Below are 18,891 nucleotides of genomic sequence, written 5' to 3'. Positions count from 1 at the left end.
AGTGTGAGCCATGACAGACTTTAGGCAGTGCAATGCAATCGAATACCATGTCCTTCAGGAAAATGCAGCCTTTGTGATGCTTTGACTATTATGCTTTTATCAAGATGATTCCAGAAAGCTATAGGACTTCACTCTGAAGCACATTTGTAGGCTATATTTTGCAATCTCTTATTCTGTCAGTTTATCTATTCTATAGGACAACAGGGCCAGATGTTTAATGTATTACGTTTCGTTACTCTGTAACTCGTGTAAACGTAGACTGTAATTACAATTGGAGAGGAACGAGTGACGCAATGGCTCCAGACCTCGCCCACGTTAAAGCGACGTTGCTTAGCAACGAGTCAACTTTTAAGAGCAAGGACGCCAGCAAACAAACAAACGCGCCTCCGGCTGTGTTCTTGGCTCACTTGATCTTAGAGCAATGTCCAAGGCACTACCCAAGAGAAAGGAGTCCTCCTCAAGTAAAATCTCTTTATCCGACCGACACACAGAGTGAGTTTGGTTAATGCCGTTAACGCTCATCAAATACACTAAGTTAGGTTAGCTAGTTAGCGGTTAACTTTAGCATTCAGCACGCGTGCTAATAGTGACAACGTCATCCTCAAACTGTGGCTGGTTTCATTGTGTTGCGTAATAAAAAGGCACAGTGACTACAACGTTATCCTTCAATATGTTGTCGTAAGAACCAGGAGGGGCATGAAGAACGTTTCATCCCATAGTGGCACATGTCTAAATACACAGTCTGCGATCAATATGAAGAAAGCAGCTCGGCAGTCTGAGTTTATACTTCCACGAGGAAAGGGTGAACATGTGGTGGATTTACTCGAGATTGAATCTCTGGTACTGAGCTGGCTAATTCTGCTGCTAAATATTGACAAAAGGGAAGCCAAGACAAACGACATGAAGAGCTGTGTGTCCTCATTTCAGAGCAGCATCCCTCGTTGCCACTTCCTCTGAGAGCCTCGTAGATGTATGGAGACGCAGGTTTCCCATTTGGCCCGAGTGGAACGATGCAGAAGTCAACAAGGAGAAATGGGACTCGAGTAAAGGAGCTGAAGATGGAAGGACGAGCAAGAGTCACAATGCTGTAAGTGTTGGAGTATACCATAATTGAATTTGCCATCAACAAGACATACTGTACAGTTTATTGGAAACAAATATAAATTGCCTCAAATTCACTTTACAACTGCCATCAGGTTGATTCTTTGTTCATTGTGTTTTTTTTATATACACATCATATTCACTACTGTTTGCTGTTGTCTGCAGCCATTTTTTGAAGATCCTGAGGGGAAAATCTCACTGCCTCCATCTTTGAAAGTGCATTCCTGGAAGCGTCCTACAGAGTTTATTGTCAATAAGGTAACCTTCGTGCTTCGATGTTAATGAGTTATGATATGGTTTCTGGGGTAGTCTCTTATCCAGACACTTATCCAATGTCACTTTATTATGATAACATGGCTTTATACTTGGGCTGTGATATATACCACACTATTTACAGAACAGTAATAAACAGTCGCCATGTATGAGTCATACAGGTATACACATATAGGTGATTACATAATGTCAAATTACATGAAAAAATTACTGTAATTTCGTACTAAGTAATGCTTTATGTAATGTTTCATAAAAAAATACACATTTGCCTGTTTTATTTTCTAAGAGCTACTATTTCCTCTCTCCCATATTACGGTAATTCATTTTATGTTGATTTCTGTATTGCCTGTCAGAAGAAAAAAAATCCCTTTTGTGACATTGTCTTTTTATCGCCTTTTGTTGTAATTTCTTTATATTCACAATTGTTTTGGGATTAAATGACTAATAGACTACATTGACTTACATTGACTAATAGATTCATCTTCTAATTAAACGAAACATCTTGCAGCCATTAGATGTATCAACAACGTGTATGTCTTTGCCTCACAGTGTGGTAATGGAGTTAAGCAAATCTGCTCTCTGGTTGCCTCCAATGAAGTTTTAATTGCATCGCTACAGTTTTCTGTTACCCTCCCTCTCAGTGCAGTATTCAGCAATTACTGGAAGCTTCCTTTGAATTAGTCCTTGCCAGGTCACAAGCTGCCTTTTCACTCTCAAGATGTCAAAATCATTTAATATTAATTTCATAGAAGAGGAACACGAGATATTCACAAAAGCAATCAGCTGTGCAGATGCAGGCAACGCATGAGCTCTACTGTGAAACACTCTTCATCAGTCTATACCTGTATTTACAAAACCAGTGTTATGGACGGAAATAATTTAAAGATTTTTTTATTAGGAATGTAGTACAGTCTATTAACTTATGAGTGAAATATTCATGTCGGACACAGTCTTAGGAGTACCATGGCAAGGACAGATTCATGTCAGTTTTGAACAGGTGATGCATGGCGGCAATACTTTAAAGCTGGTTGACCTCTGTGTTATTGAAGTGAATGATTTGGATATGTGCAGATGCTGCCACACACAGTAATACAACCTGAGTTTGTCTGTCAGTCATCTGACGGGAATGTTTCATGATGTGCTTTATTTTAGGGTCTCACCGTTGTTGAAAATCAAATGACCTTCGACCTAATCTCCTCCAATGGTCATCTTATGTGCAGTGAGGTTAGTGTCAACTGTTGTTTTCTACTTTTCTATGTAAGATCACACTGACATTTTGGTAACCAAATCGAACAGCACTTGCATCGTGACATTCAGATGTCAGAGTGAAATAGACGGGGGTAATGCATTGCCCTATTCATTTTGTGAATGATTGATCAGATGATTGAGGATTCAGCCTGTATATTTAAAGGTTGGTTGTTAACTCAGAATTTCTTTTGTCTCCCTTTTCTCCTCCATGCTTGATCAAGCTGATGAGGTGGCTCATGAGTGAGATCGGTATTGTTTGGACGCTGCATAACGGCACATTTACAGAACAAGATGGTTGGAGACCCTGGGAGCACATCTACTCGCTGTGTAAGGTGGTGAAAGGTCATGTGCCTCTCTACAACAACTATGGGAAATACGTGGTCAGACTCTATTGGATGGTGAGCCTGACACACACACACACACACACACACACACAAGCATGCATTTGGATTTTATTTATCTAAAAGGTAGTTGCACTGCAGATGAAGCCACTGCTTCACAATGCCTCTTTGTTAATTAAACATTTTTAGAGGCACCTTTGAGGCAATGGATGACATGAAATTGCATTGCATTGTATTGTTCACAAGATCCGACCACATAGGATGCAGCTGATGCGAGGGGGATGGGGATGGACTGAGGATTGCAGGGGGGGGGAGGGATGAGAAACTCTTATCCACTCAGGGCTCAAATCAATCAGTCACACTACTGTCACAATTGATTGCGGGCTTCATATATTTCCTGATGAATAGATAGATATGGTTTAACGGAGGAGTCAACTTCTTCTCAGCGAGCAAGGCTCAAGTTAGGTGTCTATGCCTCGTAAGACCTTGAGGGCAGGCACAACCCCAGCAGAGCTTTATGCACGGCAGTGTCACTAATATTGATTATGTGCAAGTGTAAGGATTGTTTCTCCTTTTAAATAAAGCTCATCATTGCATTGTGAGACAGCTTGAAGATGCAGGCCTGTGAGTTTCAGCATGTGTGTCGCTTGCCACAGATCTCGAAGTAAGAGATACTACATCAATGTGTCATTTCAGACACCGAACTTCTTCCAGCAGAAGCATTTGGGTCAGCGAGAGAGTGAAAAACAACCGCTACAAATGATTGTGTTTTGTAACGCTGACTCTGGCCTTGACAAACAAGCATGACGCGGTTGTAGGCAGCAGTCCCCGTGCCAACCATAGCACGCTAACAGATGGTTGTCGAGATTTCACGAAGCACCCAGCCCCCAACCACCCCTCCCACTTCCTCCCCTGTTTTCGCTCATAGGAGACTCCTCTTCTCCCCATCTCATATGATTCTGTATTATTTCACACCCGTTATTTTCCTTCTCCTTCACGACTCTGTGAATAACCATCACCGTGTCATTTTTGTTTTTCACCGCCCTACAACTCTGTCTCTCCTTTCCTGCTTTTCTTCCTCTATCCTCCTTTCACACTGTAGTTCACCCCCATCTGCGAACACATCGAGCTCCTCCTCGAGGCGATGGCTTGACAACAAAGTGGAACAACAAGCAGGAAATAAAGTGTGCTCGCCCACACTGTATCTCGCCCTGTTAGTGCACGCTGCTCTGATAGATAAGGGGAGGCATAGCTGTGAACAGCCAGTCACACTATCACCTGCTTGTGCTGCTTTTTCTTACAAGCAGTTTGAACCTGTCCCAGATGGCCAGTAGACAGACCGTGCTACAGACAGCATTTATCAAGCGCTGACACCAGACAGGATATGAAGCATAAGCTAGCTAATGCCAGAAGAGATGTTGGAATAGGAACCTCATCGGTCAGAGATGTATTACCTGTTTAAATGTAGAGGTATCCCCCACTACCATCTAAGTGTAATGGATTTGGGAGTTAAGACAACGTTCCTCGAACATGCAAATGGTTGTTAAGTTACATTTGGAAGGAATCTGTGCAGTGATGATAATTCAGCTGGGAAAACAAATGGGAATATACATTTGGGGCGGCTGTAGCTCAGTGGGGTAAGGGGGTCGTCCTGCAACCCCAAGGTTGTCGGTTCGATCCCGGCTCTCCCCATTAGTTGTTGCAAGTCGAAGTGTCCATGAGCAAGGCACTGAACCCCCAGTTGCTTCCCGGGCGCATCACTGCAGCCCACTGCTCCTTAATAACTAAGCATGGGTTAAATGCAGAGAACTAATTTCCCCTTGGGGATTAATAAAGTATATATCTAAAATCTAAATCTAAAATCATTCAGTAAAACCACTACACGTGCATGAATTAGATCCTGGTCTAGAGAACAGCACCAACATTGTTTTACATTTGGAGGGGTTTGTGGTGTTGGAGAGAGCTGCCTCCGCAAACAGTGTTGGCATGAAGGTAGAGGCAAAATAAAAGTTTGAAGCGTAACGTTAGGAAGACTAAGTAGTACACTTGTATGATTGTGATTGGATGTTACTTGTGAGTTGATGGCCGACTTGTCGATGCATCAACGAGACGATGATAGTGAGCGTGGATGAATCAGCTGATTGCTGATCAGCCGATGCCAGCGCCTGAAGGCAATGCTCCATTCTGGAGTGAGAGGCTCAGGCACAAGAGGGAATATACAGCAGCTAATATATGAATAAATGCTAGCAGATATATCACTTAAAGGATATTTATATCCTCTGAGATGAGGCCTCTTTTGAAGCTGAACTGAATCTTTGTGGATTCTGAAAGCCTGGTCAACATCTCTTGTTTTTATGTGTAGTAATGGGCATTTATATGTGGAAACACAATCTGCCATCCTAAAGAATATTGCAAAGCAATAGAGGTTGCCTTTGTGTAATTTCACTTCAGCGGTTAATAAGGTGGTGAGCTATGATATTTGCTGCTAAAACATAATGTTGATACAATTCCAAAGTAACTGAGTGCTGAACGCATGACATGTTTTTGGGAGGCCAACCCAGCAGTGAGCACTGCACCGGTTCCCTGAACAAAAAGCCGGTGGAATTTTTCCCTTGAATCATTGCAGAAAAAATAAGCTCTGTGGCAAACAAAAGTGGATGATGATAGTCAAATGTTTTGTTCAGCAAGGTAATCTTCACGAATACACACCACGCTATTTTGAAGTGTACATAAAATTACAATTGCCCGAAGTTTGGCTAAAAGGAAACACTGCTTGACTTCACATCACCACCACAGAGCTGACGGAGGACTCGTGTTTGGTGTGAGGATGTTTCAGTAATCTCATTTAGCCACCTGTCAGCCACCACTCCTTTTAAGACATATAAAAGCTTAAAAATTCCCCACATTTTATTCCAGTGGTCAAAACATTACAAAAACCACGTTACATTTCTTAGAAGTACTATTTTATTGTTATATCATTTGTTCACTCGGTGTCTTCCTCCCTTGCTTTTAGGGTTGTTGGAGAAAGATAACAGTAGATGATTCGATGCCGTTTGATGAAGACAACAACCTTCTTCTTCCTGCCTCCTCCTGTCAGTTGGAGCTGTGGCCGATGCTGCTAGCCAAGGCTCTCATTAAAGTGGCCAACACAAAGTGAGTTACTCTACATTCCAACCATCAGATACATATCTTAGTCATGCTAGAAGAAGTTGGAAAACTGTGATGCTGGTCTTAAGTAGTCTTAAAGGCCGAAGAACAGCCTGACTTAAATAGGACCACTGTGAAAATGAATGACACACTCTGCATACTTACTCTGTATACTAACACTGTACACTCAGTAAAGCAGATTACAGGCTGATACAATTTACAAAGATTTGTAGTGTGAATTGCAAAAGTACTTTAGCAAAGTACTTTTCAAACGGATTTTCAACCCTGCCAGTTTGAGACCCTGCCAGTTCAAGCACATTAATGACATCCACAGAGCTTTATTTTAAAATCTAGTCAAGATCACAGTGTTTCTGAAGTGACTAAATGTTTATTTGCTATGTGACGATATCGAGGAGTGATTTCTCCCTGAGCAGAGAATGAAATCCCTCTACCTCTGTGTATGTTGTTATCCGAACATCTCCTTGCTTTGTTGACATAGTCAGGCCAGCCACGCCAGCTTTTAGTTCATGTGAGTGATCCTCGCTGACCAGCACACGTTGTCCGCTCTACACTGCTCTCTTACGGCGGTGACAGCTGATGAAGCTGTCCCCTCCAACAGCTTCGTCATGAAAGCCTAGCACCCTCGGGTTACCCCTGAGGGAAACACTGTTCGCTCAATCGGCAAATCTGCCATAACATGAGCTGCTAGTGCTTTTAGCACTTTAAGCTGCTGGCTCAGGCATCGCCAAATTGAGAGCTGTCAAAATAATCCAAATCTCATAGCAACCACCTTTAAATGTGTGTCTTTACTTCAACATTGCTGAAGGAGAATTCTTAGGAGAAATCAGGGTTGAGGATGTTGATTTCCTATAGCGGACGCGTACGACCATGTTAAACCTAACAAAGTAAACTGGACTTTTTCAAGCTCACAAGGACTTTTAGAGTTATTTTTGCTGACTAAGCCAACAAGGCAACATGGCGTGTGTAAAGGTTGCTGTCTCCGCAGAAGTTCAAGACCTAAATGTTTCATCCGAGACAGGAAACAAAGGACCCTTTCCTCTTATGAATTATGTATGAGTCATGGTGAAACTGCTTCATACTCAACTAGTACAAACTTTGCCCAGGTGTCTGCTGGGACTCTTCAATCGCTATTGTCTTATTTAGTAAAAAAAAAAAGATGCATTTGAGGGATCCATTACTTTGGTGCTGAGTAGCTTTTTTGTAGTAGGGACGGTCTGTGTCATTACTGATCGAGTTGTATTGATTTCACCTGCATGAGTGTGGACTGAGAAGTGTGTGTGAAGGAAGCAGACACACACATTCCTGTTGGTTACCTGAGTTGTCTTCACTGTGTTGTCATTCCTAAGCATGATGCGCAAATATAGACAGAATACAAGAGAGACATCCATTTTGAATGTCAGTTGCTATGCAACGTCTTAGTTATGCATTAAACCACTTTAGCGCCAAGCATATTTTCAATTTCACATATTAAAAAGCTTGACAAGTCCCATTTAAGAAGAGGGCCAATGCAACAGTGTATAGTTTGAATGGAGTCTATGGTTTCTTGCACAGTTTTCTTTTTTCAAACCGTTTCTTGTGTGTTTCTCAGTGTCGTGTCTGAGGTCCACGGAGAGATGGGTGAGTTCACCTTCACCCATACCCTCACTGGCTGGATACCAGAAATCTGTCCAATAAAGTAAGGTCCTCATTGGTCTACTTTACTGCACTCTTGTAGCGCTTTCTTCTGCATCTCTTGCAATTATGTGTCCCCCATAATTGTGCTTTTGTTAATAGAATGCTTGTAAGAATTGAACTGACTCACTGTCTCAGTTTTATTAGAATAAAAGCTGTGGCACCAAATGCACTCACAGTCTGACAAGCTGTGAATTCTTCCTCATGTATAAAGTATACTGGAACAAAAAGCGAGAGAGAAGTGTATTTGTCTCAAATAATATGGAAAGTCATTCTTTGGGGGCAAACGACTCGGGTCTAAAATGAAAACAATTTAGAACTAGAACGGGCACTCGGTAGAGCGCATACCTTCGCATATCACAAGATTGGGCATTGAATTATGAAAATGTTGGCATTAGTTGCATGCCAATTGGATACAAATTGACCGCGCTATGGTAAAAAGAAGATGTTGACCTTTTCATGACCTTGACCTTTGACCCGATCGATCCCAAAATCTAATCAAATGGTCCCCGGATAATAACCAATCATCCCACCAAATTTCATGCGATTCGGTTTAATACTTTTTTAGTTATGCGAGTAACACGCATACAAATAAATAAATAAATAAATAAACTAGAATGGGCACTCGGTAGAGCGCATACCTTCGCATATCACAGGATTGGGCATTGAATTATGAACATGTTGGCATTAGTTACATGCCAATTGGATACAAATTGACCGTGCTATGGTAAAAAGAAGATGTTGACCTTTTCATGACCTTGACCTTGACCTTTGACCCGATTGATCCCAAAATCTAATCAAATGGTCCCCGGATAATAACCAATGATCCCACTAAATTTCATGCGATTCGGTTGAATACTTTTTGTGTTATGCGAATAACACGCATACAAATAAATACATAAATAAATACACGGCGATCAAAACATAACCTTCCGCATTTTCAATGCGAAGGTAATAAAGAGGAAGGCGAGGCCGTATGGAGTGGAGAATCTCAGCTTGTCAGTGATGGCACTTTAATGGTACAACAGTGTTTTGGAGAGGAGCTGGGGTCTGTTTTCTTCTTTTGCTCAGCAGGTTACCTGCTGTTTTTGGGTCGCCTTGGGAATCTATCAATACTGAGGATGTCAGTGTTTGTGTTTCTCATTGATTAAAAACACATGGGTTTGCAGTCCTATGTACACACAAACGCGCGAGCGCACACGCGTGCGTGAGCATGCATTGGATTTTATTGTTGTCAGTTGTCAGCTCTGGAGACACAAATTGCAGTGGCACTTTTGTTTTCTTCAGATTGTGACATGTCTTCCTCACAGGATCTGGCCGAAAATGTGTAAAGTGGTCATCTAAACGAGCGACAAGGTGGTGTTCTTTGAATAAAATAACATGCTTTAGCACATATAAATATGTTGCTCTCTGATTCTGGTGTACTAACTTGTTTAACAGCAATGGTACTGACATGACTCGTACATCTGCCATGGTCAGGTGGTGAGGAACCAGCTCCACGTTCATTCCACACTGGTTTCTGCAACATGTGCAGTTGTCTCTTGGAGCTTCAGTCTCTTTTAAAAGACTCAATGTTTTTGAAGGCAGTATGTGTAGCACTTTGTCTTGCTTTTGTGTGTGCAATGCACTCTAAACTAAAAAAAATTTAAAAATAATTCCAAAGATAATGTTGAAATAGAGATGATTGTATTATCTATTTTTTTCAGCTAAAGAGAGATGTGAGAACGTTCGCCCACAGTATTTCAAATACAGGGATGTACACAATAACGGGAACTGGAACTGCAATATTGTCTGGGCTAAGACGGAGCAGAACAGAAACAGTAGACTTCCTGACATCTGGTCAAGTGTTGTCAGCTCAATGATAGAAATGAGAGCTTAACATTATTCATATTTTTGTTGTTGTGTTGGACAAGCGAACATTCAGGACCAAACACATGGGTTCCAACACAAAAAATCTGTACTGTATACTTTCTTTATAATCATGTCATCCCTTGCAGCCTGTAACCTACTTTCCTGAACTTCCTCTCAGGTCAGCATACGTGGGGAAAATGTGGGATGTCTTACAAGACACCATTCCCACATTTAAACACCCAGATGAGAGTTTGCCGGAGACAAAGTCTCAGACTGCAGATCCAGCGGCAGGCGGACGTTCCAGCTGTAATGACAGCGAGAGTCAGCTGCCAGAGAAAAGTAAAGGTCCGAATTGTGAACAGACACGCACACAAAGACATACACACACTGAAAGGCAAACAAATACGCACACATGCATCCCTGGAAACATACATTTCATACATGGACATTTTATTTAGTTAGTCAATTAAGTCAATCAACCATTGTCCGTCTGTATGGGCAGTGCTGTACGACACGTGTGTAAAGTATGTCTGTATATTCACAGTATGTAAATCTAAATGTTCTTCCCTCTGCATCCATAATTCAACTCCTATGGTCCAGGACAATGCATATTTAATTGGGTTGCAAAAACTCAAGTGTATCAATGATTCAATTATCTTCTCGCAGTAATAATATCTTAATCTTTTAACATTCATTTGATTTTTGATATACTTTAAGTCGGGAAAAACTCCAGGCCATTTGGTCATCATCATGCCATCCATCAAATTACTTCCGTTTTCAAGCCGTTAACCCTCTGCCTCGGATGTTTCAGGCATCACTTTCTGTTTTCCCAAGCCCATGTGTTATGTACTGCAGGAAGGGTTAACGTGTGTATGGTGGACTATAAATAAACCAGCAGAGGGAGCACTGGCAGGGTGAATTATTTGGTGTTCCCGCAGGGCAGAAGAGCCTCCCGAGTCAAATGTGGTTTTGTGATAAAGGCAGGATTTAAACGTGTCCGAAGAAAAGAGTGTGTAGCTCCGAGTTGTGAGCGATACAGTAAAGGCATTTTGAAAGTTGCACAATTAATGTAAAGAAGAATTTAAAAAATCCCACAACACATTCACATTAACATGAGTGGGAAGCGGTATGAATTGAATTACCTCTCTGTTGATCTCGTCTTTACCCACCTGCTGTCTCTGCCAGTAATCTGTGATTCTACCTTTTCTACAATTTCACATGTTTACAATAACGAAAATGTTGGGTATTACAAACACTATGTAATGACATGCATACACAAAGTAGCATCACTTCACAGAACATTTGTCCTTTAGAGAAATGCAAAATGCAATACACGTTTCTAGCATACAAGCAAAACAAAAAGAACACAAAAAGAAACCGTCGCATTCTTTCTCTCTCGCTCTCTTTTTTTGATGCCCTCTGTAGTCTTCTATGGAAATGCATAAATCACTATGCAACAAGAGAAGCACTTCTCTGTTCAATTCTTAATGTGTAGGCTTTATATTAGTGTCGCAGTGCTTCAATCTCTTTTCACCACGGTCCTTCAAATTGATTTTCCATGCCTCCTGGCCCATGTGCTCCTCATACCGTACTCCAAGATGCACCATGGGAGACCGGGGCCATCCAGAGATAACCTAGATACTCTCTTGTTGCCTTATTTATACCTGTGGAGGTCAATAGTGCTTTCACTAACCAGGGTAAAGCTTAACATTGATTTGGAAATGTAGCTTTTTCATGTCTGCATCAGCTTTCCTTTTCATTGGTAGACGGCACACATTTTTTATGATATCCATACGTTTACTCAGTCAGTAAATCCCTTCAGTCTCTTGGGAATATAGTGTGACCTAATGCAGTCACAAGTTGACAGTGTCTGTCATTTTGCATGTGTGTCCATTTTGGAGTGTGTGTTTGTGTGAGTTTGCATATACCGATACTCACCTGTTACTCATGTTAGTCTTCTTTGTGTGCGTTCCTCAGGTACCTCCGAGGTCGTGGTGTGTGCCAGCTTCTACCCGTTACAGCCACATAGCAATTCCTTTGGGTTTGAACAAACGGTTTGTCCTTCCTCTATTGCTCCTCACTCGCTGTCATATGCAAACACAAGCTTCACCTACTGTAGACTGTATTCAGAGCTTCACGACAGATTTGGATGCCTGCAGTCACATTGTGATGCAAATATAAATCTCGCCAGAATGTCTCGATGAGTTTAAAAGATGTGTTGAGGGCGGGCAAACTTAACTCTTGATATTATACGTTGTATCAATGGCCTACGCAGTTCAAATGGTGCAGACAAGAGCAATATACAACATTCAGAACATTAATATAGCAGTAAACCACTATCATCTATTTGAAGATATAATGGAGTAATGTCAGAATAAGAACAACCCATTTATGGGGATATTACATTTAATTAACTCACATATGAGAAGGTAAAAACATTGAATTATTTCAGCACAATTTTTTTTTATGATGTCTTAATCACCTGTCGTATAGCACAGTTATGTGAACATATGCACTAGATCCCCAAAGTAACAGTGGGTGGTGGAGATGAAATATAACAGGGCTTGTGACCTGGGGGCCTGGTGTGTTCTATTTGGATGCTTCTCCTCAACAGGCTTCACTTGTTTTATTATTCACAAGTGAAGCCTGTAAAGGATGCTTTATGTTAAGGATAATTATTTTAACAGATTTTTTTTAGTTGGAGGTTTTATATCACCTCCAGTGTCGGTCAGAATCTCCTCTTGAGAGTTCTGACTTGAGCCGTCTGTATATTTGGTTACAGGTGACATTCATTCTCGGTATGGGAGGATACATTTTATGCTGCATTGTCTGTGTTCTCACGAGTGAGTCCTGCATGCGTGTTCATTTCTGTCCATTTGTCTACATGCAGGCTAATTCCTCAGAGTTTCTCCGTCAGTACGGTCTCTCCTCGCTGCACAGCCACATTGTCCTGTTGACAAGAACAAGGGCGTGCCAGCTGGAGGCACCACCCAAACCTCCCCCCGTACCCCAATGGAAACTCATCCGCCAGCGGAAGGAGATCGTGTTCACCGATGAAGCACCAAGTGCGTGAGAGACAAAGAAGGTGGCAGGAAATGAAAAGGGAAGTCTGTACAAAATGCGAGTGAGGGGGAAACCAGGTGGAGGACGCAGGGGAGGTTATCAAACAAATAGAAAAACACAACTTGTGATACGGTGAAGGGGCATTTCATAAATTGATATGACTTGAAAGACGAGTGAGTGCTAATGCAGGAGATTCAGAACCAGCTGAACAGAGGGCATTGCTGAAATGAAAGAACGAGGGGGATAGCTACAATATTTCTGTAATGAAAATAGCTGCTGGCTCGAGCATATCTGACAGATATGATCTGCGGGTGGAACAAAAAATGCATTAAAAAGAGTCTGAGTGTGAAAAAAGCAGTGCTGGCATGATGTATGAGACTGTATTCTCTTTTTTCTTTCCGCAGAACTTCCCGTGTCAAAACCAGAGCAGTTCATCGAGGTTGCCAGCCCTTTTCTTCCCTGTCGTGTCAAGAGTAGCGTTGGCCAGATTCCAGAGTGTGTACACTCAAATTATCTCAAACTATGAAATTAAACAGAATGAGTTTTTGTTGTGCTGCTCTTCTACTCCTTTAACTGTATCATTGAAAGAGTATTTCACTTTTCTATACGAGCTAACCATCGCTGTGACCTCACTGTAGAGAAAGCAAAGCAGGGAAACCGACTCCACATGGGGATCAAAAAAGAAAGTGATAATGATCTCATCCTATCACTGTACCTCCATCTCTCTCCCCTGTTCTCCCTGCAACTGAGCAATGACATAAGGGTAGCAGTTGAAAGCTTCAAACCATATTAGTGTTGAAGCCCACAGTGTTATCAAGATTTTTTCTTCTCCCCCATTTGACTATTACTATTTTTCCCCTAAAGACGTATTTTCCTACATTCTCAATCTAAGCATGTCAAAGCGGTGTTGTGGTGTTATGCTGTTCTGGTGTCATTTGATGACTATAATGTGACACGCATGACTCATTTGTAGACGGTATGATGTATTGCTTTCTAAAATGTGTGACCATGACAGGGGATGTGTGTTTGTTGTGACTATAATATGATGCGTGTGCTGTATGTCCATAAAACAGAGAGGCCACGCAGAGCACTCAGAGGAAACGTTCCCCTCTGGTGTCCATTGCCGAGAGAGAGGAGACCGAATGCCGAGGAGGCCTTGAGCCAGATGCTGCCGAATGCACCGCAAACTCACCTAACATCACAGGAGTCAATATAGAGGTACATGGAGCTACTGACTGCTGGGGCACAAGGATTATTTATATATTCGGTGTGTGTGTGTGTGTGTATAACATTTTAAGGAGCATCTTGTTGAGTTAAATAGTGGATATATAAAGAGGTATAAGGATATCTGAAGCCCACCGTAATGCTTTTTGCCCAACAACTAAGAGAGTAACAGCTCTATGTTATTTCCTAGTTGGATTCTTTCCTCTCTCCCCCCACTGTCTGCCCTGTAAGTATGCAGTTGAAGGCTCATCAGAGACACTCTGTGTGTCAGTGACAACAAGGCTGCCATCCCCCAGTCTCAAAGTCACTTCTGTCGTCTGCCAGCCAGGCCACCACTGACCAGGGGCGCTCGCTCGCTCAAGACAGAAGCAGTCAGGGAAAGGGAGATGAGGGCGAGCAGCAACAAAGAGAGACACACAGATGAGAGTAGAAACAATGATAAAGAGGAATACAGACGGGGGAGAGCTACACAGAATAAGACAGGAGGGGGACTAAAACATGGAGAGAAAGTGACAGTTGGACAGGGACAGATGAAGGCAGAGCAAGCAGACGCAGGGAGAAGGGAAAAGAGAAGCTCGGTGGTGGTGGTGGTGGTGGTGGTGGTGGTGAACTGAGGTGCGTGGGTTTCATAGAGGTCGTGTTCCGTGCTGATGGAAAAAAGCAGTGCAATTAGATGGTGTGCCATCAGTGTCTGCGTCTCCTGGGGGGTTCATTATTACACTTCACTCCGAGCATACAGAGAAAAAATAGAGTCCATATTAATCGCCCTCTTGTGTAACTGTGACCGGTTATAGAGCGGTTAGACGAGGGCAGTATGGACATGCTAATTTGATGTGTCATTTGGGTTTGATGTGCATGTGAACGTGCACTCATGTGGATTGGATTGGGTCTGTGTGCCACATTTTTACTCAGTGTGTCGGTTCCCGCTTTTCGCAAGCATGTGGTAGGTCACGTGCTGAGGGGACGGCATCAAGCGAGAAGGGGATTTGGCTGCTCTGACCCCTCCCGCTGTTTCTGTCAACACTGACCAACAGAATCGACCTCTGTGCTGCTAAAATATAGGAAGGTCGCGTCACATGCTGTCCCGAAAACCCTCGATTGCCTATTAGTGTGCGTCAAATAATGATATCCTTCTTTAACCCTCCTGTTACCTTCGGGTCAATTTGACCCCATTCAATGTTTAACCCTCCTGTTACCTTTATATTTACTGATATATTTTACCCTCGGGGTCAATTTGACCCCAGCAATTAAAACCTCCAGAAAATTATTAGAATTAATATTGTTTTCCAAGTTTAAGTGTGATGTACTTTGTTTGTTTGTTGACTACCTAAATAGCCCTTTAAATATATAAAAAAGTTGATATTTCTTCTATGTTTGACACAGTGAAAAACAGCCTGGGGTCAAATTGACCCGAAAGAACACCGACATTAAACATTGAATGGGGTCAAATTGACCCTAAAGGTAACAGGGGGGTTAAATGAATATCTTTTTGTCTGTGAACTCACTATACATTGATACAAAGAGATATTTAACTTGATTGTATTAGTTTAGTTTAGTTTATTTCGATCAGCAATAATATCTAAAAATCTAAATTTCAACAAAAGAAGAATTGAACATTGCTCCTGTATGAACTGGGGTACACTTCCTCTTGGAGAGCAAATACTTAACTCTGGCTGTGCACTAAAGCCCCATGAAGTGTGGGATTAAAGACGTGTGCCTCCGTCTACCCATCAACCCATCGCGGAGATTTGATGACGGGACAAAAAAATGGCTGCTGCTCCAAAAGTAGCAGCTTAAAATCCCAGCAGCTTTGTGTGTAAGATGTATCGGTCTGAATGTCCTCCGACTGTTTCAGGTAAACCATCTGATGAATAGCATTCTGTGGGCGGACGGGACACGTTGTAAACACTCTTTTGACAACACACACATTTACATCTTTTGTTACAGAGGAAGTGTTGCTGTGGCGTTAGAGAGGAGGTCAAGTGTACCTCCCAATCACAGTGTCTCTTTCCGTCTGTCTGGGTCTTCGGGTACTTATTCAAATAAGTGGTGACTCACAAACGCACACACACACACACACAAACACAAACACACACTCCCTCTGACTCACCCAGAGAGTCTTAGCTGAGATTGCTTTGAACAACGGCATGATTTTTATTCAGAGCTGAGTAAACTGTTGGACATTCACCAGGGTTTCTACTCAAAAGAGCATTATCAGAGACAATACAGACGGTTAAGTTGGCGACAGGTACTTGAATCTAGTTTTGTTATCAAAGCAGCGGTAATGCGCTTTTCCTTGCTCAGACAGAAGTAAGTGGTATTTGAAGGATTTGACAAAGACTCGTTAGCTATATTTCTCTATTGTGTTGTGCAGATGAGCATAACATCCGAGCTGTTGAGTTATTCCCCTCTCAGAGGGGTAACATGCTAAACAACTTAATAACTCTTCCTCTGTCAGTCAACTTAAATCCGAGCTGGTATTCCTCGGTGGTGTTTTTTAGCAGCAGAGGAGCCCATGTCACATTAAACCGTGTCTTGTGTCTTGTGGTGTTGGGCGAGAATAGCGCAACACCACAGCTGACAATGGAATTACTCGAGGGCAGAGGCGGGTCTCTAGTCGTGTGACTCTAGCAGCAACTCACTGTTCATGTCTCTCTCTCTCTCTCTCTCTCTCTCTCTCTCTCTCTATGTCCCTCTCTGTCCCTAAGGTTACTGCAAAGGACATGAAGAAGGACAATGATGACATCTCCAATGGTAAAAGCTGTTCGTTTGCAACGCTATGCCCTTCATTCATTTTGAAAATATTCTGTACTGTTTCTGTACACACGATTGCCTTATCCGAGTTCAAATATTAGGCTTCCACAATGGGCAGACGCTCATTAATTCTGCTTTATTGGAAATTGTGAATGTGCTGGAGGTCTTCATCGGTCGACTTGTACAGCATATGCTGAGCATAATCCAATTAATATGATTCAGAGTATTTCCATTTCTCGCCTCTACTCCCTCTATCTTTCTCTTCATGCTTCTGTCGGTTGGCCAAGATACTTTGAAGTAGAGGGACTTGAAATTATGCCTTATGACAAGCCAGTTCCCTGCCCCCGTTTAGTTGCTTAGTAACACCTGCAGTTTGAGTTAGCGGACCGCCATTGCTCACAGCAGAGACACTGATCCTCGCCGCCTCAGCTTTCTGATCAGACTTCTCTCTCTGAGAAGAGCCTGGGGGCAGAGACACTGTGTGTACGTGTGTGTGTGTGTTTTTGTTGTTGTTGTTTTTGGTGAAGAGTGTGTCTGTGTGTAGTTGTCTAGGACTTTGCGCTGCATGCATTAGGAAAGTGGGAGTCCGTGAGTGGGAGTTTGGATGTGCGTGTGCGCTTCACGGTGCCATTATGTGGGAGTTTGGTCACTTCGGCTCACTGCGTTGAAGATAATTATTTGAATCGAGGATAATCGAGGAAAAGCATTTTGTTACTTGCAGCATTTTGAAATGGGAGATTTCACAGGCAATTGTATATCTATTTGTCTAAATGTGGCATGAAAAGCACCATTTAACTCTCATGCCACGAGCTGGATCATGATGTTGTTCCTATATTCAGCTGCTGCAGTTATATGAATAATAATGATTCAAATTAATTAAATAACTTTATAATATATATATCTAAATGACATGTAATGTAATCTACTATCTCTAACTAAATGTCTAACTCACCAAACATGTTTCTAAATAACTATTTTAATCATATATTAAATGAATCTCCCTTCCAGATCAACCCATAACTCCATTGGAGGAGCCTGTAACTGAGAAACCCTCGGCTCCTGTCAAACCCATGCTGCAGGAGGCTTGGATGGACCTGGACGACTTTGCTAAATGCTTTCAGTGAGACACACACACACACACACATGCGCGCACACACACACACACACACACACACACACACAAAAGTGTACTTATGTACTGCAAACATACTGTACCAGTAGATAAACATAGAAAATTATGATAAACGGATGGTTGAAGGGTCTAATAAATGATGAGACAAAGATTATAAATGTTTTATTTTAAAAAATAACTAGTATTTCTTTGTTGTTTTCTTCCAGGACTCTCTTTGTGTTTCATAAACCGCAAATCTACCCCCATCATATCCATAAATCACACTTTAAGGTAAAGTATATACAGTATCATGAAATAACCCATTGACTTATTTCTGCGTGTTTGTTCTCTAGTGGTGGTATCTTCCAAAATGTTCCATTTATTTTCCCACGTTTTTTTGACACATTAATTCTCTTGTTAGTATTGAATATATTGTTATACATTTTGCTGCTGTGTTCTGCAGAGCACCATCTTGTCCAAAACGGCAACAGGCACCAACTTGACTGGGTCATCGACACACTCCACTGGATCCCTCCCTGTGACATCGACTGTAGCAAGCCCTGAAGTACACACATGCAAACACACACATGCTCCAAGAAATGCAAATTAGCATAAATCTTTCTCTGTACATATGCTGCAGTTTGTCGCAAGTCGGAAAATCGATAATTCTGAGTCTGTATTCCCAACTTCCCACTGGGTCTGCCGGGGGAAACATGGACGCCCTCAGATAACTGATGTGTGTCTGACAAGTCTCTCAGCTTCACGAGCGGCAAATATTTACAGAGCACCTACATCATTTACCACAGCAATATTAATGGAGATAATAAACTGTGTGAATAGAAACGATCATTTAACAAACAACTGAAGATTCCTGTAGGGAAATATTTTTTACAAGAGGCACAGGTCATTTATCTGAGGAACAAAAGAGATGCAGCTTCCTGAGGGATCAGCAATTCAAGAATATCTAAAGATTGCAAGCAAAGCGTTGTAAGTAATGAGCAGGATCTTAGAATAAACTATAAAATGAACCGCTATCTGCTTCACTGGCGCCATGACAACGGCTGATTTGGTGTCTGGTAAAAAAAA

General features: G+C 41.9%; 1 protein-coding gene across 3 annotated transcripts in view; it reads left to right on the top strand.

Annotated features, from left to right (window-relative positions):
• The first annotated feature begins 418 nt into the window (after positions 1-418).
• adgb (androglobin) overlaps positions 419-18,891 on the top strand; it is a 39,239-nt gene continuing 20,766 nt past the window's right edge. For all 3 annotated transcript variants that reach the window (XM_056428701.1, XM_056428702.1, XM_056428703.1), the window contains exons 1-16: positions 419-492; positions 928-1,087; positions 1,267-1,359; positions 2,527-2,598; positions 2,844-3,020; positions 5,977-6,116; positions 7,720-7,806; positions 9,832-9,998; positions 11,631-11,707; positions 12,544-12,718; positions 13,121-13,211; positions 13,790-13,934; positions 16,649-16,694; positions 17,703-17,814; positions 18,033-18,096; positions 18,269-18,370. In XM_056428701.1, coding sequence (XP_056284676.1) covers positions 422-492; positions 928-1,087; positions 1,267-1,359; positions 2,527-2,598; positions 2,844-3,020; positions 5,977-6,116; positions 7,720-7,806; positions 9,832-9,998; positions 11,631-11,707; positions 12,544-12,718; positions 13,121-13,211; positions 13,790-13,934; positions 16,649-16,694; positions 17,703-17,814; positions 18,033-18,096; positions 18,269-18,370 — 1,779 coding nt within the window. In that variant the 5' untranslated portion in view covers positions 419-421. The remainder of the gene's footprint in view (positions 493-927; positions 1,088-1,266; positions 1,360-2,526; positions 2,599-2,843; positions 3,021-5,976; positions 6,117-7,719; positions 7,807-9,831; positions 9,999-11,630; positions 11,708-12,543; positions 12,719-13,120; positions 13,212-13,789; positions 13,935-16,648; positions 16,695-17,702; positions 17,815-18,032; positions 18,097-18,268; positions 18,371-18,891) is intronic.

This window comes from Pseudoliparis swirei, chromosome 12 (genome assembly GCF_029220125.1).
Source record: "Pseudoliparis swirei isolate HS2019 ecotype Mariana Trench chromosome 12, NWPU_hadal_v1, whole genome shotgun sequence".
In the NCBI taxonomy this organism is placed as follows: domain Eukaryota; kingdom Metazoa; phylum Chordata; class Actinopteri; order Perciformes; family Liparidae; genus Pseudoliparis; species Pseudoliparis swirei.
Note: the sequence above shows the minus strand (reverse complement) of the source record. Positions and strands in the feature narration are given on the sequence as shown.